Below are 26,247 nucleotides of genomic sequence, written 5' to 3' on the forward strand. Positions count from 1 at the left end.
TCCCCATAGAATTCTCATAGAAAAACTGGCCACTCATGGCCTGGATGAGCGTGCGGTCTGCTGGATCAAGCACTGCCTGGATGGACGGTCCCAGAGAGCGGTGGTCAATGGAGCTAAATCCAGCTGGTGGCCGGTCACAAGTGGTGTTCTTCAGGGCTCGGTGTTGGGACCATTTCTGTTCAACATCTTTATTGATGATTGTGATAAGGACATAGAGTGTATCGTCAGTAAATTCACAGATGACACCGAGTTAAGCGGGAGTGTCGATCTGCATGAGGATAGGGAGGCTCTGTAGAGAGACTTGGATAGATTGGATCGGTGGGCCAACGTTAATGGGATGAGCTTCAACAAGACCAAGTGCCAGGTCCTGCACGTGGGCCACAGCAACCCCCTGCATGGCTACAGGCTTGGGGAGGTGTGTCTGGAGAGCTGTCTGGAAGAACGAGATCTCGGGGTTCTAATTGACAAGCATCTGAACCTGAGCCAGCAGTGTGCCCAGGTGGCCAAGAAAGCCAACGGCATCCTGGCTTGTATTAGAAATAGTGTGACCAGCAGAAGCAGGGAGGGGATAGTCCCCCTGTACTCTGCACTGGTGAGGCCACACCTGGAGTATTGTGTCCAGTTTTGGGCACCTCAATACGAGAGGGATATCGAGGTGCTGGAGCAAGTGCAGAGGAGGGCAACGAAGCTGGTGAAGGGCCTGGAGAATAAATCCTGTGAGGAGCGATTGAAGGAGCTTTGACTGAGGAAGAGAAGGCTGAGGGGAGACCTCATTACTCTCTATGGCTTTATAGGAAAGGACATTGTAGAGAGGTTGGTGCTGGTCTCTTCTCAGAGGTGAATGGTGACAGAGCAAGGGGGAACAGCTTTAAATTGCAACAGGGGAGGTTCAGACTGGACATTAGGAAAAAAATTTTCACAGAAAGAGTGGTCAGACAGTGGAATAGGCTGCCCAGGGAGGTGGTGTTGTCACCATCCCTGGATGTCTTTAAGGGTCATTTAGATGAGATGTTGGGGGATATGGTGTAGAGGAGAAATTTGTAGAGTAGGGCTGATGTTTGGACTCAATGATCCCAAGGGTCTTTTCCAACCTGTATGATTCTGTGATGATGTAAAAATATAGTATCATAAGGCAAACATGCAGGGTCTCATATTTCTGCTTTGTGAAGTTCAACTCAAGTTTTTAATTTGGTCTGCAAGTGTCATGTTCACAGAGCGTGAGAGAGACTTATTATGTACACGGCCTTCTGACTCCACTTCTGAGTGACTGACAATCTTTTATGTAGCTGCAATGCATCACTTAAGGAACATCTATAGGTGTAATTGAGATGTGCGCATGGTTCAGAACTAATAATTGTTGACTGATTTTTGTGTGCAGATATGTATAAATGGAGGCAACCATTGCTGTTTCTGTCCAGGGAATTTCCAGTTAAACTTCAAAAACAAGAACTTTTTTTCTTTAGGAAATATGTATTTTTTTAATTTCCTGAAAAGCAGAAACTATGCAAACCCTGTATCTGCTTACAGAAACTGATACTCCTGCTGTCTGTCTGAGAACCAGACTCTACATGTAGATTTCCTCCCAGGATTTGTGGCTTTGAGTTCCAGCTCTTCAGCAGGTAGCCTGAAGCTTCTGGCTGGATTTACAGGGATTCTAGATCTCCCAGCCTGAGCTCAACACTTTCTGTGTGCCATCTCTATGGCAGGCTGATGGAAATTCTGGCACAGCTCCCTGCCCCTGAGCTGTGGCCATCTGGAAGCCCAGACGTGCTGGCAGCACACTGGATTATCTGCACAGAAAGTCTGATCTAAAGCCAGGGGCTTTTTGTGCCATTGAGCAGACCTGCCTAGAACCTACAGTATAGGATTTCTTGAATATTTTGCACCAAGATCATCATGTCAGAGCTCTACCTTGGTTTCTTACAAGTCTTCACCACTTCCCTGTCTTCATACACCAGAAATATATTTTGTTTACCTTTATTTTTCCAAGACAGAATACTGATGTGGCATTGCCCATCTACTCACTCAGTGTTTAGTGTATTCTGGTCTTCCATGCTGGAGTTTTTGCCAAATGGAGACCACTAAAGATATTGTAGCTTTAATGCAGAAGCATGAACTCTCAAATTGCTGTTTTTCTTTTTCTCCTGTTCTAGATGGAAGATGACTTTCTTGTTGGCTATTTTAATGCAGTCTTGCTGTTTGGACATATTCTGAAGAAATTTATCTTCTCCCAGAGTCCAGTGTCACCTCTCAGTTTCATCAATGAATCCCGAAATACCACCTTTGAAGGTAAAAAATGTAGAGTCCTGTGCAGAGTTCACTAAATTGATGAGGGGAAAGAAAATTGTTTTTAAACCCTCTTAGGATAAGTCACTTCTACACTAAACAAGCCCAAGCCCTTCAGCGAGTTTTATTCTCACTTTTTTTTCTTTTTCTTTTTTATTATTTTTCCAAAGGGTGTTATCTTCAGTATTAGCAGAAGCACTACATAGCAGTCATTCAGAATCACCTTAGTACATGCAACACAGAAGAGATAGAAAATAAAAATTATGATAATTTGAAACACTGCAATTAGCAAAAGACTGTTTGAGGACCAGACCCCTTTCTGGGCTGTTGCATCTTTCATGCTGCTTTGAAGTGCAAAGCACATTTAAAGAATATTGCTGCCTAAGGAGGGGGGAAGGAGGAGAGGCAGAGCTTCCCAGACATTAGAAATGGAAGACAGGGATTAGGACCTGAAGCTGGTGTCATTCTTTTGACAAAGAGAGGAACTCTCTTTAGGGAGACTATTTGGAGAATGCAAAAGAAGTTGGAAGAGTGAAGCATATAGGTGGGTTTCAGAGTTCATGCTTCCTCCAGAGGCAACCTGTCATTCAGGTTGTTAATTCACAACAGTGGCGTTTCTAAGCTTTCCCCCAGAGGTCTAGTCTTGACTTAAGGCCAGTACGTATGAAATATGATTGATGTTCAAAATTACTCTGAAGTCCTCTTAGGTAAGCTTTAATTGAAGTAGTTTCAGCCATTTTCCAGTTTACAAAGCCATCGTGGGCCTGGGTGCCTGACAATGTGAGTGTAAGTCATATGGCAATTAGTTGGCTCTTCTTAGTCCACTTGTTCCTCTCACAGGTTGTCTAGCACTATGGGCTTCAAATCACAGAATTCAATCATTAGGAAAAGACAGAAGCAATACTTAGACAAAGAAGTGACAACGCTACCTCTCTGGAAGCAAAGTCCCAGCTGTCACTTCACATCAGAGATCTGTACCAAAATGACGACTCAAAGCTTTCTGTTTATGTCCCATCTACTCTCAGTGAGTACATGTGTAGAAGTTTCCCAGATTTTCCTAATATGGCCTAGCAGGTTTTAGGCTTATATTTGAGCTAACCATGGTATTCCAAACCTAGCAAAATATAGTTTAGAATTCCTCCTGGAGACAGCATCCTTTTTTGAATATCAGTAAACTCATCTCTTCAGTTTCACTCTAAATTTGAAAGGCAAGTTGCACAAAATTTTTTACTTATGCAAAATAAATCTTGCACTCTAATGCTCCACATTAGCAATAGGTCTAGTTTTAAAAAAAAGTGAAAGATGTTGAACCACTTTAATTCTTTCTTGTGCTGGAGGCTGATAGTGCATAAATATTGTTCATACAATATTTATTTTGGTATTAAGAAGGTGGACCATGAAAAATTTAGCATCAGTTTTTGAGGTGGGAAGGGAGAAGGTAGTTTCCAACTAAAATGATAATGCTGAGCTTTAGGAAAAATAAAATAAGTCACCAGCAACAGCAGCAAAAGAACAAGCTGAATTGATCAAAAAGACTCTCCTGAAAAAAGAAGGGAAAAAATGGTGAGACTTTCAGAAGTGGTGGGTATTGGCTAAGCTTGTGCTTTTGTTGAAGTGACTGATTTCATGAGAGCAAAGTCAAGCCACACTGAGGTATTTAGGAAGTTCCACCTTAAAATCATAGGAATGTGCTACATAGGCGATTTCTCAGTCTGCACATTTGCTGACATAGAGAGGCAGAAGGTTAAAGGGAAAAAGATCCTGGTTAAAATAATATTATTGGCGCCAAGCAGGTAGCTCTCAAAAGAGTAAGAGGAATGAAAGTATCCTTATATTTCCTTTCTTGCTGATAGATTCAAACTGTAGGTGGAAACAGGCAATTTCCCTTCACACTTCTAAAACAGTCCCTTCAGCGGAGGTTACTCTGACATTCTTGGTATTCTGAAAAAAACTGACAAATATATTTTTCTATAGCTAGAGGGAGACTTTTCTCTTCAGTGCAGTCAATTCAACGTCTTTTATTGATTTTGTAGAGAAAATGTAGCATGTTATTAAGGGAGAAGTAGCACCACACTAAGCTGATATGTATTCTAGCATGTACATGAAGAAGAAAAATATACAGAGCATGAGAAATCCTTTTATATATCCCATCCTTCTTGCCACATATTTGTGTTTCTGAGAATGCAGGTCTTCTGACTAATTCCTTGTGTCTGCAGGTGTATTGGGTCCTGTGACTCTAGATGAATTTGGAGACATTGATACCAATTTGACCCTGCTGTATACGTCACAGACTGCAACTCATGTATGTATGTGCAGGGAGGAACTGTTCAACCTTATATATGAAAGGAAAAACAAAATACCCTGTACTATTGCATAAGAATGATGAAACTAGATACAGAAGACATGGTGGCATGCCAAGGCATGCTGTACTCCAGGAGGGGGTCATGAGAGGAGTTCTGGAGACTGACAGGATTGATGTAGTCTGGTGATTCAGTAAGTAAAGTGCAGTTGGTATTTTGTGGGACTGATACATTTCTTTTCAGAGAGAGGGGAGGAATGAGGAAGAATATGGCAGCCAAACATATAGCTAAGCTGAGGAATGCACCACTGTAGCAGAAAGAGCAAGAATTAGTTTGAGTTTGGGCAATACATTTGTGAAGGGTAGTTTAAAGCAAGGGACAGAAGAGGGAGAGCACAGCTGCTGACTGCATTTCTTCCCTCCTACACTCATAGTTCAGTATCCTTCTGTATTTCAACACTCAGAAGAATGAGACACGCATGGCGACTGCCAGTCCGGATTTTGTCTGGAAGAACCACAAGCTGCCCAGTGATACTCCAGGCACTGGTGAGACACCCATTAAACCTACCTCTTCTTCAAAGACAAGTCACACAGTTCTAAAATCCATCTGTTGTGCAATCCAGCATGCCACCTTCACACTGCCCCCCAGCCAGTGGCACCGGGAGCTGAGGGCAGAACAGCATCTTGCCTTTCCTTGCCCCAGCTGCCCATGTTCTCTGCATCCAGCCCAGTTCTAAACCTGCATTTCTGTTTAGGCGCTACTAAGTCTCTTGTAGACTCCATACTGTACCAGTGGTTGTGGGTAATACCATGGTGTGTTATGGAAGAGGTCACCCCTGAACATATAACCTTCACTAGAAGATGGTGGTGGTGTGAATTGCTTGAAGGACTGTTCAGGAAAGGCAGCAGAGTTAAGGTTATGATGAGTTATCTGACTCTGCGTTTCTGTATTGCTGATGCAGCACAGGGCTTCTACTTGCCCCTTTATTCTTTTTGTAGGAAGCTGGGGAGAGGACACAGCACTGTGCAGACTGAGGGTGCTTCTCTGGAGGGGTTTCTTTGAAGAGCTGGTTCTTTGCAGAAAGACAATAGGAAAATAGGTTATTGCTCTGTCTATACCCAAAGTTTAAATCTGAAATCCCAGAAATCATCACCTCCTTTTCTTTTGAATTTTTGGTGACTCCTAGACAGAACATATGAACTCCCTTGTTCATCAGCATAGCAGAGTAGTAGCCTTGTCAGTCTGATCAGATTGTTTGTTTCCCCATTTAGACTGCTGCCACATGGTGATGTTCAATGGAAAGGCATATGCTTTAGGGTATGATATGCAGGATAAAAATTATTGCAGTGGTAATGGTTGCAAGGGTTAGTACACAGTGGGTTAGTGTTCAACTGAGTCATTCCCATCAGTGAATGTCCAAAGGTGCCACTGTTAAAGGTCTGTGCTAAAGGCCTCCGTTAGTCTGTCATACTGCTTACCTAACATTAGGAATAGGTAAAGCAGTAACTGGAGAAACAAACACCTTCTGCTAAATAAGAGTCCATTCACAGTAAGGTGGTACATGAATTCAGATGTTTTTCTTCCTCAGTAAAGTAAATCAGTTGGCTTCAAATTAGGGTTTACCCCTCCTAAGAGAAGCAGGGGTAGTTGTTCATTGCCAGGGACCCATGGGAACTGTCAGGAGGAGGCAGCAGCACTGACAAGACTCCATTTAGACAGCTCTGGGAAGAGCAGAGAGAGTTCAGTGGAGCTTTCATTTCTCAACTCTGGTCAAATCTCTGATATACCTCGGTATCACCACGAGTCCTGCTTGTGCAGAGACAGCAATGCCGCACATGTCAGCCACAGGGTCTCCCTGCACCAGCTCCCTGAGCTGTGTGCTGCCTGGCACCAGTCTTCTTGGTGTGGCTCCAGTCCCATTCTCATCCATCCCTTGGGCACCACAACATGCTGTGTCGTCAGTGGAACTTCATTTATTTAACACATTCCCTTGAGTATGTCCTTGGTTGAAGCTGCTGCAGAAGTGCAAAAGAAAAACAGGAACTGCAGAATGCCAATGTCTACAAACCAGTAGCTTAACATTCAGCACTTAATGAAGGCCTGACTGTAGCCAAACTATACTAAACCAAAGTAAAACCACCTGCCACAGGCACTTGATTATTTTGTTTTCACTTTTTTTTTTTTTTTTTTTTTTAAATAAACCTTCTTTCAGTGTGATTCAGAATAAATATATTCCCCCAAAGGGCAATATTTTAGGGACAAAGTTTAAGCGATCACCATGCCTTGCCAAGGCCAGTCAAAACTTTCCAACCAGAAATACGTTTTTTCCTCCAGGGAGGTGAACAGACACAGCAATCAGAGCTCTACTCCTTCCTAAGGTCTAATTGAGAACAGCCGACCTAGTTCTGCTAAACTCCTTCCTCCTGGCATTCCACAAAAAAAGGGGCTTCATCCACATTTTCCCATTATTCAGGAAGTTTTAACCTTTGCTCTAAACATGGATAAGGTTAGTCTTCGATACACAAATATTTCTGGTTCCTGAGGACCTGAAAACAGTTCATTTGCGATGCGTTCTCCCTTTGTGTGTTGTAATACTAAGAGCCAGGAGGTGGTAGCAGACACTCAGGAACGGGAAATTGTGGTCCGATATCCCTTCCATGGGAATTTCAACCTGCCGACTGTTGAGCTGCAAGCCACGATTCACAAACGTTAAGTTTTAGAGACTTCATACCAAATGGCTTTGCACATTCTCACGCATCTGTCGTTTTATAGTGATGACTTAATGTCCTTTCTTGGCAGAGGGAAACAGTAGTACTGACGGTTTTCAATGGAGAGCATCAGACTTATGTTAACTAGGAGGCCTTGAGACTGATGCTGGGATGAACACACAGAAAGAAGGTTGGGAGAAGTGATACACAGAACAAGAAAAATCAAAGCTGGAAAGCTGGGTCCAAAATCCAGAGTTGTTCCTAAACTGAATTCTATGTTAGATGCAGACGCTTACATCGGTGTGTTGAAAATCCCTGCTCAGTTGCTGCCTGATTCTTAAGGCATCTAGTGTGTGTCATGTTGCTTTTTATTTATTTATTAATTTTTACACTTTATCAGTTTTCTGTGTGCCTTTATTTCTGTTTCTGGGCACAAGCAGAAATGCATTAGCCCCAGTAAGTCTGAGTAGCTGAGCTCTTTTACTATTCATAACCAACACGGCAATCTGCAAATCTAGATTCTCCTCTGCCTTCTTTGCCTGAGAGACTTGCTCAGTAGAGTAGGTACACTTTAGATGTGTGGCCATCAGATGAAGCTCTGCACTGATGGCCTGTTGCTTTTCAAAGGAAGTTGATGGCTGCAACTTTCATTCTCAGTACTTCTGAGCTTCAAGAACTGACCCAAGACAGGCTTCAGTTTGCTTTTCCACATTAAGACAATCAAAACTGCAACCTCAAATAGTTCCCAGCCTTGGCTGCCCTGCCTGCCTGCTCAGGATTAGGACTCTTTTGTGCTCTGCAGTTTTGGGTCTAAGTCCTCAGATGCCTGAACAGCCTGATTTTCAAATTGTTTGGCACCTGAGAGCTCTCGAGGACACTTTACTAGCTTTGTGATGCCACCAGATTATTTTCCCTCTATAGCATATGAATTTCCTATTGAAGAGTACAGTCCACTCAGTAGCACTTGTCCCAACACAGTGTCTACAGAAGTGTTCAGAAATGATTCCACAGTCTCCAAAGCTCTGTCTACAGCAACTACAGAAAGACTTTAAACAGCTGGACCAATAAGGGGAAAACCCAGGCGCGACATGTTGAAAAGTCTGCTTATGTTAAAATGTAAAATGTAAAATATGTACCATGATTTTCATCCTGAACTCTTCTTGGGTAACAAGTTCTTGTGAGAAATGCCTTTCAAATCCACTAGTGGCTGTACTCCATATCAGCTGAAATTCTGGGTGGAAGCTTTAGGTGTATCCCATCCTGAAGCAAATGATATCAGCAAAGACTTCGGTTGAAGAAGGTACGGGTCATTGTGGAAAATTCACTCTAAAGGGACATATGTCTTTCACACTGGGTGGGTACCCTGAAGGACTGGAAAGGAAAGGACATACATTATAGAGCCTCAATCAGAAAGTCATCACTGAGTATTGCATTTAATGATAAAACCAGTAGGGATCAAACCCTTGTTCCCCATTTCAGAGAAAGCCTTATCCAAAGGAGTCAATGAGGAGCCCATTTTGCATTAAGCAATGGGTATGCTGAGGGAAAACAATGTTTCCTCCCTTCTAGTGACTCTGATCTCAAATTGTCAACTGCTTACCCCATCTACATCCCTATCCCACAGAGACTTGTACCCAAGGTTTGCCTCCACCATCCTCTCTTATGGAGTTATTACAAGCAGAAGTCTGGCTGCTTCATTTTTAAGAATGTGGTTACTAAGAAAAGCCACCTTTTATTCCTGGACTATCCTGGTTTGTTTTTAAAGAGGAGAACACCTGGAAACTGCTGCTGAGCTGATGTGAGATTTGGTGTTGTTAAATTTACTTCTCACCTGGGTGTCCATGCCTCAGGTGGGGATGGAAGACTGCACTGCTCTGGGTTATGCTTCATTCCACAGTGAAAGGGGCAGGCACGTGTCAACTCTAGGCAGTGCTGCACTTTACCAAAGCCTCTCAATTTGGATGTGACCGAAGAATACCCCTGCTCAGCTACTGTGACTTGACATGTGTGGGTGAGGGTAATTTCTTAAATATAATATTGTGTTTCAGTGTCCTCTGTCAAGTTGTTTATTTTTCAATTTTTCTTTTCTGCAGGCCCACACATCTTGACAATTGCTGTCTTTACACTCACAGGAATTGTGATTCTGGTTCTCATCATCTCTTTGCTGATTCTAAGGTACCAACCCCTTTGGCCTTCTGTTTGTCCTTGAACAGTTTTCCTTCTAGGGCAATGCCTTTGATCTCTCCTTGAAGAGCCATTCATTAGGTTACCTTACATACCTGGGTGGTTGACCTCAGTGTGAACTCTTTAGTATATGCCAAGTAGTGTTTGCAACCATAGCATTGTTATGTCAGGTTAATAATCAAAGGAGAATATGCAGCAAGGCTCAGAGTTTTTGTATCTGCTAACAAGCTCTGATTTCTATACATATACAGAAACATATGTCTCAGACTGATCAGACTTCTTCCACTTTACTGCCCATCTTTAGCTTACTTGGGATTCACTTATGTTTCTTTAGCCTACTGGTGACACAAAAAATCAATCTAGAAGGAGGTATTTGTCTTGAGTCACTGTTGGAGTCAAAACACCATGAGGTTTTGGTGCTTTCATTGCATGGATCCATCCTGTCTTTCAGTTTCTTCCAACTCAGTCCAATTCCTTGCATGTTGACTTTTCTAACAGCTGGAGTTTAATAAGTATACTACAGCTCAGCTTTATTACAATGGAAAAAACAGTAATAGAAGTCAATGATGTCTCCCTTTGCTGGAAGAAATGCCACCGCATTTCCAAAGTATATGGTTTTCTTTCATATTTAAAAAATTGTCTTACCTGTGCATCTGTTTTCAGTAGCTCAGCATCCCTCTTTGCTATATATCAGAGAACTTCAGAAAAAGTGAGAAAATCAAGTCTTAAAAAACTTGATTAGAAACAGATAATACCCAGGGTCTCTTATTTTGAGTGGACCGGTCTGCCTTGCTTACTAAAGCTTTTCACAAGAGAAAAATCAAAGATGAAGATATACAACTCTTACACACCCAGTTGTGTAAGAGTACTTGGGTTGTACTCAAGAAATGGAAGAGCTAATCATTGTCACATATAAGCAGTAACATATGAACAGACAGGTAAAGTTTGTAATTGCTATGAAAATTGATAAAAATTTGTCTGGAGACAGTATCGACTGCTTATAAAAGGTTCTGTACTCTTCCATATTTGCAGATGCACAAAATCTAAAGATTCTGTTTAGATTATTAGATTATTATTGTATACATATCATTGTAATATTCCTAACCATCAAATACAGAAGATTCCTGAGGATTTTTTTAGAATAAAGCTTACCCTTTTAGTGTCAAAATAATAGCAAAATTCTCAACTATAATTTCAACCAAAGATTGTCTCCTAACAAGCAAAGGAGAAGAGAGACTCAGCTATGAAAATTAACAAGATGACTCTCATTCCTTTTTTGTTTCCCAAGTGTCTAGGACACTTGGAACTATCCCACAACTCCCTGTGTAGTTCTGACTGCGAAAGTAAAAAGGCAAAGTCCTGAAAAACACATAAATAAATATTAGATCTAGTAGATTTTAATTCAGCTTGATATGTACTTAATCACCAGCTGATATCAGTTTGAATTGCAGTATACCCTGGTGATACAGCACAGCTGATGAGACTGAATTGAGAAAAACTTTTCTTACAGCAATTATTGGTCTTCCTTATACATATGTATGTTACAATATATTGGAAAAGGAACATTTATGTTCTTAGCCAGTAGCATGGGTTTTCCCATTTGGAGTACTTGCCAGCAGTCATCAATGTGTTAGGATTCTCCTGCAGTCTCTCTAGTCAGTCCTGTGGGGTTTTTTTAAACGAGGAAGGACTTGCACAAATAAAAAGGTAATTTAATGAGTAGTAGTCGTCTTGCAGCTTTTCTCTAAGAGAAGACAGTGTCTAAAGTTCTGCAAGGGAGACAGCAGTTTCCTTCTCCCCATTCCAAGGGCTTTTCTCTCATTTTCACAAAATGTGCAGAATACAAGGGACACCCACAAAAAGGCATCTCATCTCAACACTGTTGTTACCTCCTCTCCTAGCACTGTCTTCACACCAGTTCTTATCATCCAGTGTTGATGGCAGGGCTTCCTTTGGCTTACATTTGTTCGTGGGACCTCCCTTCAGAATAGGTTCAATAACATGGAGGAGAAAACTATATAAAATCCAGACGGTCTTTTGTGCTTTAAATTGTTCTGACCTCCCTTGAGACTCTGGCAATTGCCTAGCAGTTGTTCTGCTAAATCTGTTCTGTTCTTCTGCTATGTCTATGGAATTGAATGAGCAGTTAGGCTTTCCCAAAGCTAGGGGAGTTAGAGCAGGCTCAAACCGGAAAAGCCACAGAGCTTGTGCTCAAGCCTTGCCAACCTGACACCCCATCCTTGTGTCATCCTGACACTAGAAGCTTCTGTGTCCTAATCTCCTGTTGTGAGTTTCGGTTCACTGGGAGGATATTGTGAATGACTTTGCTCGTTTTGCAGGAAGTACAGGAGAGATAATAAGCGCCGGTGGAAGAAATGGTCCCATATACCGCCTGAGGAAATTTTGCCTCTGGAGACTGGTGAGACAAGTCATATTAGTTTGAAGGTAAGAAAAGCACAATGCCCAAAGCTGGGTCTTGGATTTTGTCTTCTGAAGACCACTGATGCTGGGGTATTGGCATATTCTAACTACAATGCAGGCTACAGCTCTGGGAGAACTAGGATCTGTTAAAATTAATTTTCTAAAAAGTTTTCGTAACCCTCACTTGCTGTATTGAAGAAAAGAGAGATTATTCTCCATCTACCACTCCCTAATAGAATATATGTGTTCACCAGATTTAAAGCTCATTTTGTGATGGGCAAATGGGCTGGGTATTGATTTCCAGTCTCTTCTTGATACAAATAATTTCCCTGTACTTTGTTATGCCTCTTTAATGCCCAAGAGCATGAAAGCAGCAGGTGGAAGCCCTGGCAGCTGTGGGAGTGGTGTTTATGTCCCACACTTTATGTGGCATATAGTGGCCCTCCCTAGAGAGAGTGAGTCTTATGCTTCTCTGCGTGGCACACACTATCATTACTTATCTCTCTGGACCTGCCAAGAGAGGAGTAGGTGATAATTGCAAGTTAATTAATCTTCTTTGTTCTCAGATTGATGAAGATAAAAGACGTGACACCACCCAGAGACTGCGCCAAGGCAAATATGACAAGAAGGTAACCTGACTGATGTGTTCACGCTCACTTCCTTGGCTTAGGAGGGCTCTTTCTGTGAGGAGGTCATTCCTCGCGAGAGACAATTCCACTTCCCCCAACCTTGCAAAATGGCTTGATCTTATGGAAGGAATAAGCCATTTATTCCCTATCAGGTTCTTTGCATTTTTCTTACTGATGGGACACAAAATATTAGACCCATGAACCCTTAGCGGAGTCCAGAAGTGCAGAAGCAGAAACAGAGGGATCAGAAATTGAATACATTTGGTACTGGGGAGATGAACAGATTAATGGAGGACAGGCCATTTACATGGCAATTCTTGCACATTAAGTAGAACTATCTGCCTGCCTGAGATATATTCATGTTGAGTTAAAATCTGCATCATTGACAGTTCTAAATATTTTCTATCTATTTTTGAAGGAAATATAACTCTGATACTTATTAGTTGATTAACCAAAACTCCAACAGCGAAACAGTAGGCAGGTGTTTCTGAAGTTTTTCTTTGTATGGACATTTCTTGGAAAAGAAGGATGAATTGCTGTTGTACTAAACCTGTGATTTTTTCCCACTGGCATTTTTTCTTCAGGTGGTGATCCTAAAGGATCTCAAAAACAGCGATGGTAATTTCTCAGAGAAGCAAAAAATAGAACTGAACAAGGTAATGATTGCATGTAGCAACTGGACACTGCAGGGTGGGATGGAGCCTATGAATGAAGTCATTGCTTCCCACTGACAGCTCCAACAGCCATATGCTTGTGCATGTTTGTGAGGTGGATGGGTAATGAATTCCTCAAAGGATATTGCTTGATGAACTTTCTCTTTGTGTGTGTGATCTTATCACCAGTTCAGAGTCTGAATTGTAGGCCAGGGAATCTGAGGATGAATGAAGTAATTCATACTCTGTCATATGGCCTTGCTAAATACATTTTTATAGCTGATGCTAAAAGGCAATGCACTATTTTCATGCTAATTCATTAGTAGCAGAATGCTGTAGTTAAATCTTATTACTGAATGCCAAGTGCAGCTTTTTAAATATAAGTAACTCTCTGCTGACTTGTGCATAGAAACTCTTCCAACATGAGATGAATTTGGCTGCAGTACTGCATCTTTTTTGAATAGTTTTCCTTTTTACACAGAACAGCTATACTGTGAATTCAATAAGCTCTAAAAATACCTCAAAGTAAACTACAGTTGTCTATATAAATGGGCAAGTCTGTAATACCATGCAGTGTCATTAAATTTTTATTACTTGCTCATTTGCTGATGGATTTGCAACATTCTGTCACTCATAATGGCTATTCTGGTCAACTGGGAGGTTTGAATAAGGAGGCAATTATGGAGACTAGTGGGCTCTGGAATTAACTTGTAGTATCCAACAGCAGCCACTCTTATCTCCCTAATCCAGAAGGCTCTGGAATGACAAATGTCTCCAAGTACTTCACTCAGTGTCTTAGTACACACTGGTTTAAAGGAAACTCATACATTTTATCAGGGCCTGAGATAAAAAGCCACGTCATACAAGTATCCTTGACCTGTGTTTCTGTACCGACGATTGCTTTTAACAATAGATGCAATGTTTCTGCTCTAGCTCCTACAGATTGATTATTACAACCTGACCAAGTTTTATGGCACTGTGAAGATAGACACCATGATCTTTGGCGTGATTGAGTACTGTGAAAGAGGTTCTCTGCGGGTAAAGAATTTTGCAGGTCTCCTTCCACCCCAAAATTATCAAATTTCAAAGTAAGAAAAAAATCCCTATCTCTATGTATCTGGCCCTCATGCAGCAGCCATGGACTGAGGAAGTGGTGGCAGGTTTCTGGCTCCAAGTTTCCTTTCCCTTGCTTGGCTCTCTCCAGCCTTCTCTGGGAGCTGCTGCAGCTGCCATCAGTTTGATGGTTCTCACCAGTCAGAGGATGATGTGAGGCACAAGCAGTGCTCCGCTCCTCATGTGAGGTACAGGCAGAGCTCTGCCCAGGCAACAGCAACAGCCAATATTTGTCTTTGTCCCCTATTTGGAGCAAATAGGATATAACCTTTTCTTTGTTCTCCAAGCTGTAGATGCTGTCTCTGCTGATGCCCTTGTGGGCCCTAGTGTGGCCCCAGTGTGAAAGGATAGAGAAAATAATATATTCCATATTAATAAGGGACAAACAGTATGAGGCTGGAATATGGCAAATCCTGTGCTGTAAGAGACAATAGCCCTTAATTTTTGTTTATAAAAAGAAATGGTATATTGATGCCTGGCAAAAATTAGTGAAAGACTTATGCTTTATTACTACCGATATTATTTCAGTGCTAATCATGACGTAATCATGACGTCAGCTCTTCTGCAGGCACACATTGTCTCTGCTTCTGAGTTCATACAAAGACTTTCATCAGTATCAGTGGTCTCTGGAACAAATTCACAGCAAGGCAGCAAAATAACAGCCCTATTTCTAGTTCTTTATACTGGCATACTCATGGGCTTTTACTTTCAGCAACAGAAATCATAGTGGCTGGAAGAACTGCAAATGACTGGCACTATAAGATAAAGAAACAGTCTACTTTGAACTTACAAGGCCATGAGTAAATTGGTAGGAAATGGACTGTGAGCACAAAACACAGAAATTCCTCTCCCTTCCTCTTGCACACCTACCCATTTCTGTCACAGTTATTTTGCTTTATTAAAGGCTCAGCTTTAAGAGCAAATTCACAATTTACCTTTAATTACACAAAAATCTCTTTCCTGGAGTCTCCACTTTTCTAGTTCTCTGTAAACCTAAAATAAATTTCATATTCCCTGTTTTCTGAGTCAATTCTTTCCCTAGTGCATGTAGTCCCTATAAAAAATGAAGGGCTACCTCTTCCAGACGCTGGCTGAAAGGCTGTGTGATTTAGGTACTCATATCTCAACTTCTGCATTTTCCCTGGTGTAGATTAGAACCATTCTTTTCTTCTCTTGACAGGATGTTTTAAATGATAAAATCTCCTACCCTGACGGCACATTCATGGACTGGGAATTTAAAATCTCCGTCATGTATGATATTGCCAAGGTAAGCAGGCTGCTGACAGTGCAGTGTTAATCAACCTGTCCTGTCTTGCAAAACTGAACCTCTGGAGAAGGGCAGCTCTCAAGGTGTTCTCCTTTCCTTGATAAAGCTGTATGCCCTTCCACTCTTTCCTCCTCTGGGTACAGGTATATGAGGTAGGAGGAGCCAGTGGCTCTGAAACTGAAGGAGGAGATATGGGCCAGAGCGGGTTTTGGACTATTTATAAATAAACAAAATATGTCTCAAATAAATGTGACCCAAAGATCAGAGGGTTGCAATCTGTTGACCAGTGGCTCTGATTATTATGGCTTGTGAAGTCACAAGACCTGTAAAACACACTGCTTTCAGGTAAGGCATACAAAGGAGAACTGTTTTTTCAAATGATGGTATTATTCTAATTTGTATCCAGAGATGGGATCAACTTTTTCTAAACAAACTGTCTATTTTACATCCTGATTTTGTCACTCACTAGAGCTATCCATCTCAGGCAGTTTGAGAGGGAAGAAATTAATCTTGTACAAAAACCAAGACTGTTTTTCAGTAGCTTTCAACAGATTTTGCCTTTTAAGTACTTGTGGTAGGAAGAATCAATATGCACAGTAAAGAAAATTCTATTGTACATTAGACACTTGTATCTGTTTAGCTGGTAGTTAAGGAGCCTTTATAATTCACAAGTATAATAATTCATTATACCTCTGCAGGTAATGTAGAGAATTACATCTGCCTTTTTGCTAGTGCTCAACTGCTCTGCTCTTCCTGTTGCTGGTTTGCAGTTGGACAGTCCTCCCATTTCCCTACATGCATCAATTCAGATTTGGTCTCCATGATGAATGACTTCACTGTGTCTGTTCTAAAGAGATATTGAAAATCTTGTTCTTTATTAAAGTCCCCTTAATCCAAATTGTCACAGTTTGTTGGCCTTGTTAATGACTTTCAAGTTCAGTTAATGTTCAGCATTAAGTTTCATTTTAAATAGCAGCAGTGGAATTTCCTTTCCTCCTTACAGCTTATGAAAAACCAGGGTATTTTTTAACTCTTTGCAGTTCACCTTCAGATGTTACCTTAGCAAACAGGGACTAGTACTGGCTCTGTTCACATGAAGGAGAGAGAAATCCCAGTCCCTCTGAAGGGAGTAACAAAATTCCCAGTGACTGCACTGGGACAGGGACTTCAAGACCAGTCATTCACTGCACCATTAGTAATAGGGACATGGTGTCTGAGGAGGGGTGGGTGGCCACTGCATCTGTTCTGTGGGATGGCTCCTGAGCATTATTAGCCATGTTAGTAGGGATGGTTCACAAAATCTTTCTGAAAACTTGTATGTACCTAGGAATATCAGGAAAATTACCGTCATTTGGATGATCTTCCAGACTCTCCTATTCCTTGACCTGATACTGTGATGAAGCCTCTGGGACCTAGACATTTCCATGAAATTCTTATATTGCTTTTCCCAAACTTGCTTGCCTCCAAACCTCCCGGCACCCTGTCTATTTTCACTTTAGCAGTTTCTTGCTTTATATAATTCACTTCATGGCTCCAGCTCTGGTTCCTCTTATCTTAGTATCTGCCCTTTTAAAGTCCAGCCCCAGCTCTCCAGGCCATTAAAACCCCTATGACCAGCTCCTGCAGTTCCCTTGCCTTCCTTTTGATACGCTTCTCCCTTCCCACACCACCACTTTCCTACACCTTTCTTTTACCATTGCCCAAACAGTCCTCATACTTCGCCTACTCTTCATCTGGCACAGAAGCTTCTGCACCAGTGTTTCTGAATAGATGTTGGATCGTTTCTATTCACTAGTACAGCTAGCCAAGTAGTCCCTATTCCTAGAGCAGCCCCTAGTCCTCAGAGGAGGTGGGGTAAGCAAAGGGAAGCCCTAAATCTGCTCCATTTCCTTTTTTTCCCTTTTGTTTTGCTCTTTGCTGTCTCTAGGTCTGATTGTACCACCTGTAGCTACATGGATTTGGCTACATGTGACCAAAGAGCCCTAATGAAATGTCTGCTAAGAAAGAATTGCAGTAATCAAGCCTTGCAGTTCTTAGTGCATACAGACGTTGCAACACTATTTATTAAATGAGGGGCTGCTGCAGGATATTGTGCAAGGGACTGTAATATTCTTGCATTGTGTCAGGAAAAGGGTTCTCGGTCAGAACAAAAGCTTCAGAGATCCAGAACAAAGCTTACAAGAATGCCTCAAGGATTTAGGAGTACTGCACTGGAAGTCATTACAAATTTTGAAAGTCACATTGTGGGTTCTTAATAGGTTCTGTGTTCTCAGGTAGGTTCATAGGATAGTTGAAAGAGAAAAAATTTATCAGCACATCTATAAGACTTCTGCCTCCAGAAATTGTTAACAAGCAAGCCCTGGTATAAGGAAATCAAAATTATCTTTGCCTGCTATTTGGTGCCAAAACTGATTGGGAATTCTGCTGTGGCAATGGGTATATTTCCTGGTTGATGAAAGTAGGAGCTAGAAGAAGGTGCAGCTGGAGGAAATAGGGCCTAAAACAGGCAAAACATCCTGGATAGCTTCATCAGGGCTGCATGATAAAAGCTGCTTAATCAAGAAATGTGTTCCTTGGATATAGCATGCACAGTCTCTGTAAATTTGCCATGGTCTAAATAGGTCCAGGATAACCAGTCCAACAACATTCTCCAGGGGTTGCATCCTTGTAGGCTGCTTGTGTCTCAGACATACATCTACTGTGCCCAAAATTCAGCTCACGTCTCAGTGATCTCTTGTATGTAGCATTTGCTGATCTGTTCCCAATTACAGGTACCTAGTATTCAGAGAGAAAACCCATCATGTCATGACCACATGAGCTATGTAATCCTTATTAAGGTCTATCTACCAGTTATCATACAAGAGGATGAGCTATACATGTAGTAGTCTAAGTGGAAGACCATTCAGAGAAGAAACTAAACAGATATGACATACCTGTTCTGGCTTCCACAGAATATAGATTATGCTTCATATACTGAACTACAGGAAAGAGGGCTATAGAAAGAAAAACAATCAGCAGTATGTTACAAGTAGGTGTGAGCTTAAGTAGCTCAGAAGAGAGAGATGAAACAGAATAAATAATAGCAAGAGGGTGCAAATTAACATTCTTCAGTTTACGCCCACTTACTAATGTTCTTTTCCTGCTATGCCTCAGTGCTGCCCCCTTCTCATGTATTGAAATGTATTTGAGCATCTTAGACTAAACAAGATAAATTCAGAAGTGATGAGTAAAAAGGGGCAAACTAGGCACCTTTGTACACCTGTGTGTGTTGTGAGTCAAGAGCCTGAATCTCAGACTTCAGCTGAAACTGTATTGGCTGATACTCGTGGTGCACACTTCCGAGTTTAGCTCATGGATAGCTGATATGTATTGATTAGTACAGAGAGAACCATAATCAGTCATGTCAGAAGAGACCTTTGTGATTGTCTAATCTGATCCCCTGCCTTATATAAGCCTTTGTGCATTATTTGACACCCTGTGCATTAGCCCCTCTTTAGCCCTCTGCTTTGCAGAAGAGGATCTGCTGCAAGATTTCTGAATGAAGTCTCTGGTCTCTGGCCATCTTCAAAGATGATACAGACATAAAGATTAATTCCTCTCACACTTATGGTGTCCAATGGATGAACATGTAATTGGAAGCACTTTTTTTTGTGTGACTTTCCAACAAATCTGTACTAAATTTACCAAAAAAAGCATTTATTGCAAGTGAAATAAAAACTTCTGTGGGAGGAAATAAATGTTCCTAGTTGCTTAATTGTGTTCTAATCTTATCAAACCCTAAGATACTATGTCAGACTTTTGTTAAATAAGAGGAAGGATGGTCTTCCATGACATCATCCTTCTAATGTTCTACCTCTTAATTTCTTACTATTGACTGTTCCTGTAGTCTTAGAAAGTCTTCTCTGTAAATAATTTTTGTTTCCCTCTGTGACAGCGAATTCTGATTTATGCATATTCTTTGCTGATGAAGGCCATTTAACTATTTGGACAGATACTACACTAATACATCACATTTTTGTTGAGTCTGGTAACAATTGAGTGTCTCACACATAGTCTTGCTTACTTTGTCTTTTATTATCAACCACAGGGGATGTCTTATCTGCACTCAAGTAAAACTGAAGTCCATGGTCGACTCAAATCAACAAATTGTGTAGTAGACAATCGCATGGTAGTGAAGATCACTGATTTTGGATGTAATTCAATTCTGCCTCCAAGGAAAGGTAATACTAGTACCCAACTGGACTGTCCTTCATGATTTCCAACCCAATAGAATTTTCTTATATTCATAGGTGGGGATATTCATCCAGTAGGGCCTAATTACATCTTGTACGCAGCACAAAACATACAAATGATTTTGTTTCATGTAGCAGTCATCATACAAATCATACCTGAAAACACTGTCTTATCCTAAATAACACAAAGAAAGAGAATTATTAGCAGGTAGAGAAAGAAATTAGGCAGCGTAGGTGAGAAGGAAGGGAAAGATGAATTTTTAGCTTATAGTTTAGAAAACAGAGATTTTACATGAGGCTGAGATGCAAGAAACATTTTCAGCATCCAAGGCCTTCATGCAAACAGCTCTCTTCAGCAGTAATGCTGAATTTGTGTGAAGGAAAAAAGGAGTTAACTACCACATGATCTTGTAATTGATCAGATGCACATGTTATCACAGTGTTTTGTGATTCAATTTAGACATTAACACCTGTGATTCTGATCATCCTTAAAAAATTCTGTAATGATATGCAATGATAACCTTAATGTTTTTCATTCCTTAGGTAGGAATCTAGTACTATGTTTTCTATCAGATTGGAATAATTTTAACATTTTTCTTTACATTTTCTATTCATAGGACGTTTCTGTAAAATAGAGCACTCTTTCTACTCATCTTTTCTTTCTTACTTGATCTTGAGTGAAAAGACAAGTCATCTGAATCTGTATAGTAGAGCTTGGGGTATAATAAGCACAGTACTGTGCCATAACTGCAGTATATGATCCGAGAAGAAACTGGTTGCAACTGGGTTGAAAGAAAATTTTTACATTCAGACACAAACATGCTCAAGAGTAGCAATGAGACCATAAAAAAGAGTAAGAAAAGTGCACTGAATGTAAATGCTCTATTCATTCCTCCTTTTACAAATTTTATATTTAAATTTAAGTTATTATTACATTGTAATGTATTTGTCTTTTTTCATTGCTCATAAGCAGCCTCAAAATTTCTGGTTACTAGATTTCCTTCTTTGAAGAAAACTTACTGTTTCACAAGAGTTCTGCAGATTCATTGTGGCTGGATGTTGCAGTCTGGTATTGTAACAGTCTTCAGGGTCACTGTGTTCAGGTCACTGTTATGATACATCACCAGCATGTCATAACAAACTGTCATACCATGGCAGTGTTCTGTTTTTGAGGTACAACAGTGCTTGTTGCATTGGAAATACAGATTAATGATTTTTGTAGCAAGAAAGTGGTTATGAGCGGGTAATACTATGTCAGGCTCAAAAGCACTCGAGAATGATTTAAATAGATTCGTGGTATCAAGGCTGCTGGGAAATATGACATCTTCTTGTCTGACATCTTGTATAACAAACTCCATGCATCTAGCTCAATAATTTATGGCTCAGTGTTTTGTTTTTTTTATAGCTCTGCCATTCCTTGGTCTTACACATATGCATAGGCTATTTCTAAGAAGCACATGAAAAGTAGCTAATAAAATCAAGTTCATTGCCAATAACCATAACTTTTTGAGTTTTGAGGGTCTGCATCTACAGTGGAAATAGTAGGGTCAGCAAATCCCAGATAATTGAAAACTACCACATAAGAGGTTTATCTAACCTGTACTAATGTCAGCTTCTCAAGAAAAATGCTAAAGTAGGAAATAGATGGTACCAGTGGGCTCTGGGTTTGATATGGAAAGAATAAAAGGAAATATCACTACAGAAAATGGATGCCCTGAGAAGCACAATTTTTCGGTGAATTCTCTCCCTTACCCCTTTATCTCATCCCCTGTTGTTATCTGGATCTTCAGACCTGTGGACAGCTCCTGAGCATCTCCGTCATGCTGATGTATCTCAGAAGGGTGATGTGTACAGCTATGGGATCATTGCCCAAGAAATCATCCTGCGTAGGGAGACCTTCTACACTGGACACTGCCAGGACAGCAAAGGTAAATCCACAAACTTCTCCACTGCAGCCTTCTGGGATGGTATAGCTGTAACTGGCCCATTCTCCACGCTTTGTGAAAGGCACTGTCTCTGATAGCTGCTTGAACTGCTGCTTCTTTCCCTGTGTGATGAATGAAGAGCCTATTTGAAGGATCTCACTGTGGGGGTGGGGGCAAGTGTCCTTATTGTTTTTGTAAATAAAGTTTGCACTGAGTTTTCTTGCCCTCTCTCCTCCTTCCTCACCTTGGCTACAGCATTACAGAAGTTAACATTATACAATGCTGTCCAGACTTACTGTAACATTTAAAGGCCACAAAGGGTATTCTATTATGAGTTGTGCAGAACATATAATAATTCACTCATATTAGGCATTGTAAATCAGCAGCGTCAACACAGAACAACAAAAACTCAGCAGCATGACACAAGAACAGTTGGCATTTAAAAACTGGCAATTCAGACTTCATACAAGCCTGTCAAAATTAACTTTCATCATTTAACTTCCGTCAGAAAAAGCATCTCCTCCTGTAGTGCATCTATTAAACCCCATTTTGTGCATTTTGTGACATTGTTTCTGAGTGGCTAACAGCCCGGTCAGTGCCATTTCCCAGAATCCAAGCATTACTATATATTAGAACTGACATAAAAGCATGTATGGGTTTGGGTTTTTCCTACTGACAGTTACCACCAACAAGTTTAGATGTTGCCTTTACCTCTGAGTCATTCTGATAGATCCGCCTCACATTTGTTAAAACATCTAGAGCAGCAGCTGGACAACCTAATAGCTCTTTTCCTGAGTTACATTTGAGAATAACTTCTGGGGCATGTCTATTATCATACATTATTGCAAATCTGTGTTCGTATTTGAGGAAACACAGTATTTCACATGACCAACTCTATAACATAAATGTAGACCTAAAAGGGATTAGAAATGCCTATTCCCCTTCAAGCAAACTCTTCAGGACTCCATGCTTAAGATAAGGTAGAAAAAATTAAGTTTTTCTATTCCTTTTTCTTGGGAAGAAGCAGACACAATCCTCATGAATGCAAAGATTTTACAAATATTACCAAAATAAATGGAGAAAGGAAAGACCAATTATCTTCCTTGCTCATTTTGACTTGCAAAGCAAATCCATAGCAAACTACATTCTTTTAACTGTTTGTTGAGCAGCTGCAGTCTTTCTGTGTAATGTTAATGGGTATTAAGTTAGCCTCAGACACAGTGTTTCGGGGCTCTTCTGAGATGTGGTGGCATCCCCACTGCTCTTTGTTTGACTCTGGTCACAATATGGTTCCTTGTTTTAACTTTGACCCGTTTCTTCACACTGCATTGTTTAATTTTTTAAAAAAATGTACATTCAAATAGCATTAGGCTAATCCATTCAACTGAAGGAATTTTTAGCACCTCTAGGTGCTGTTGCTGGAGATGGTCACACATATCAGCATGTTTAGTAAGACAGCAATAAACTTACTGGGACTGAAGCCTGTTTGGCAAGTCTGGATTCAATACAACTTTAAAAAAAATCTGCTTTGTTAACTTCAGTTGAAATGTTAAGCTTTTCATTCAGTGAGGAGATTGTTTTCTCCCCAAAGCTTTTTCCTTAAAAAGCATTAGTAGATGTCTAAGATATATATTGCTGATCTAATGGCTTTTGGTATTATTCTTGATTTTTGATTATGCAATTTGAGTAAATGTGTTCAGCCTAGTTTCAGCAGTTCATCATGTAACAGAAAGGAATGAGTGTTATTATATATTGCTGAAGTGGCTCCTCATTTAAATGTCTGGATTCCTTCCATTAGCCAAGATGAGGCCCAAGAGGGTGGGCCATACTTACTCAAACACCTTTGAATTTTGTTTGTGGCATCATCTAACTTTGGAAGAGAGTAGTCAAACTTGTGGTGACCATTAATTTACAAATATCTAAGATAAAAAGAGGGAAAAGAATACTGAATTAGAGTCAATGATAATGGGCAAAGAAATGTCCCTCTTGCATGTTAGATTCATTTGTTTTTTAAGTCTACTGAAGAAAGTTTTTCAATGGCTAGGCTATCAAAAGTTAATCTCTAAAAGTTAGAAGACACGATAGTAATATTTCAGGACAACTGATATAACTGCTTCAACAGGAATTCATTGGCAGCAGCAAGGACTGTGTTCAGATTTTAAAAGAGTTGTTTAAAAAACCCTGTACCTAGCTCCCAGCCACCAATTTACAAAAATTAAACTCAACTTCCTGGTATTCATCCAATTTTCTCAACTTGCAAATATCTATCAATCAACTCAACATACAATAATATTGCTAGTAATGACAGAAAAAAGTCCCACAAAGATGACAGGCATACAGAACTTGATTACTAACGTACAGAAGTAACTAGGTCATAGTCCCCTTCACTGACTTCTCTGTGAGACAGCTGTTAGGCCAGCTGGTTGCTCCACTCTTCTGCAGAAACACCTCATTCACTGCTCAGGACTGAAATCTTGTCACATATCAAAGCTCAGTTCAAGCTGCCTCCTTGTTCCACTACTTTCTGCCACTGGCTAGTCGTAGTGTTGCTAATAGTTGCTCTTACTTCCACTCTCAGGTGTGTGCACAGCATGAAAATCCAACACATTCCTGTTGCACACAAGTTTTACACAGATTCGTCTGTCTCTTAGCCCACAGAAGACTTCTTAGCAGTCTCTGCACTACATGGCATTTGGGAAATTCAAGTCTCCTGCTCCTTCTCTAGTCTGTAATTTCTATACCACAAAGCTGGAAGCTACCGCATCTTTTTAGAAGATCATGTAAACTTGGCATGCTTAGGCATCCCTAGGTGCCCTACACTTACACATACCATCACGATTACAAATCTTACTCATTTTGTTATATTCTTCCTTCATTAAAATTGTCTCCCAAATATAATCAGACATTATTAATAAATATGTTTCATGCCTGTTCACCGATCCTTTCCATTTCTCTTTCTCTTCCCCAGAGGTAAAAAACTGCTTCTCTTGCGGTCTGGAGAGGAAGGACAAAGAGATTTTACTTTAGCTCTCTCTTACTGTGCTTAAATTGAGTTGTGCAAAAGCATCCTGCATTCTGATGAGTTCAGAATCCAAATACGTTTCATAGAATGGATTCCATTAATAAGAGTACAAACGAGCTAACAAATGCAGTGTTTTTAAACCATATACATTGATAGCCTAGTTTTAAGGAAGCTGAGCATCTGCAGGATGGTTTGAACTGCTCTGATGAGAGTTGTATGTCTCCACACTTTTGATCAAGTCACAATGGGTTTTTCACACTGTTTTTTACTATAGCTATACTTCATGCTGAGAGGCACACTAATAATGCCTAATGTTCATTTGGGAAGATGCCATAACCACGTCTACCATGACCAATAAATACTCATGTACATTCCTATTCATTTTGCTTTCAGGGGCCTTCAAGCCAGCCAGTCTTGATCTTGTGCCATATATTTAGAAAAGCTTCAAAGTTGAAATTCACATAAAAATGAGGGAATTGTCTTCAGGACTTCTGTTTGTACAGTAACTCCTAACATCATGGGATGCTATCCACAAGGAATGTTCTTCTTATGTTTTTTTTTGTTTAAAACTTTGCATCTTTTTCCTGTGTTAGAGAAACTCTACAGAGTGGAGAGTGGCAAAGGAGTGAAGCCTTTCCGACCAGACCTGTCCTTGGAAACAGTGGGAGAAAGACATGTGGAAGTAAGCTAATAATTAACTAAGGCATTTTCTGGGTGAAGGGAGGAATTCCTGGCCAGACTAGATCTCATGATCATGGGAGGATGAAAATTATTCACATTTTATGCCAAATGCCCTAACCTCATGGGAAAAAATGGTATTCTATGATTGCTACCAGTGAAATGAAATACAGCTCATGAAAACTATTTCACTGCAAAGAAATGGATGCTTATATGGTGCCACTCTTCTGACCTATTTTAGATATTTTTAAGAATCACACCTCAAATATACCTCCCTCCACTGATTATATAGCACCTAAGGCTTCTTGCTCAGGTGAAAAGGTCTGTATTGTAGACATCCACATATTCAGTAATGAACCCGAATCTTTTTTGCTAAATCACCAGTTTCAGAAAAATCCCCAATTTAGGATATTGTATATATAATTGCCAGAGCATTTATCTCCATGTCAATAAGCATATCTGGCACCAGTTGCAAGACTGGATCAATTTTCTTGCTTTTCCTTTACGTACTGCAAATTCAAGTTAAGATCATGTCACAAGTCACCACAGAGTTAAGTTTAAGATGCCTCAGTGAGTGTCCTAACCATAGACCCAAAACAGTTAGTCACACATTTTAATATGTTGCCTGTCAAGAGTAACCGGATATTCCCTAATGAACTAGTACTGTTCAGCACCATTATCCTTCTATATCCATTACTCAGGTGGACTTTCCTTAAATTTTTGTTTGAAGGTGTATACACTAGTGAAGAGCTGCTGGGAGGAAGATCCAGAGAAAAGGCCTGACTTTAAGAAAATTGAGAATACTCTGGCTAAAATATTCAGGTGAGCA

At 40.4% G+C, this 26,247-nt stretch overlaps 1 protein-coding gene across 1 annotated transcript in view; it reads left to right on the forward strand.

The window, feature by feature from the left end:
• Positions 1–26,247, forward strand: part of GUCY2C (guanylate cyclase 2C) — a 48,922-nt gene that overhangs the window by 14,218 nt on the left and 8,457 nt on the right. Inside the window, exons 8-20 of the mRNA XM_074901401.1 lie at positions 2,154–2,289; positions 4,503–4,588; positions 5,020–5,131; positions 9,388–9,469; positions 11,818–11,923; positions 12,466–12,528; positions 13,113–13,184; positions 14,115–14,219; positions 15,475–15,561; positions 19,649–19,781; positions 21,584–21,721; positions 25,334–25,422; positions 26,149–26,240. Coding sequence (XP_074757502.1) covers positions 2,154–2,289; positions 4,503–4,588; positions 5,020–5,131; positions 9,388–9,469; positions 11,818–11,923; positions 12,466–12,528; positions 13,113–13,184; positions 14,115–14,219; positions 15,475–15,561; positions 19,649–19,781; positions 21,584–21,721; positions 25,334–25,422; positions 26,149–26,240 — 1,301 coding nt within the window. The remainder of the gene's footprint in view (positions 1–2,153; positions 2,290–4,502; positions 4,589–5,019; positions 5,132–9,387; positions 9,470–11,817; positions 11,924–12,465; positions 12,529–13,112; positions 13,185–14,114; positions 14,220–15,474; positions 15,562–19,648; positions 19,782–21,583; positions 21,722–25,333; positions 25,423–26,148; positions 26,241–26,247) is intronic.

This window comes from Athene noctua, chromosome 3, assembly GCF_965140245.1.
Source record: "Athene noctua chromosome 3, bAthNoc1.hap1.1, whole genome shotgun sequence".
In the NCBI taxonomy this organism is placed as follows: domain Eukaryota; kingdom Metazoa; phylum Chordata; class Aves; order Strigiformes; family Strigidae; genus Athene; species Athene noctua.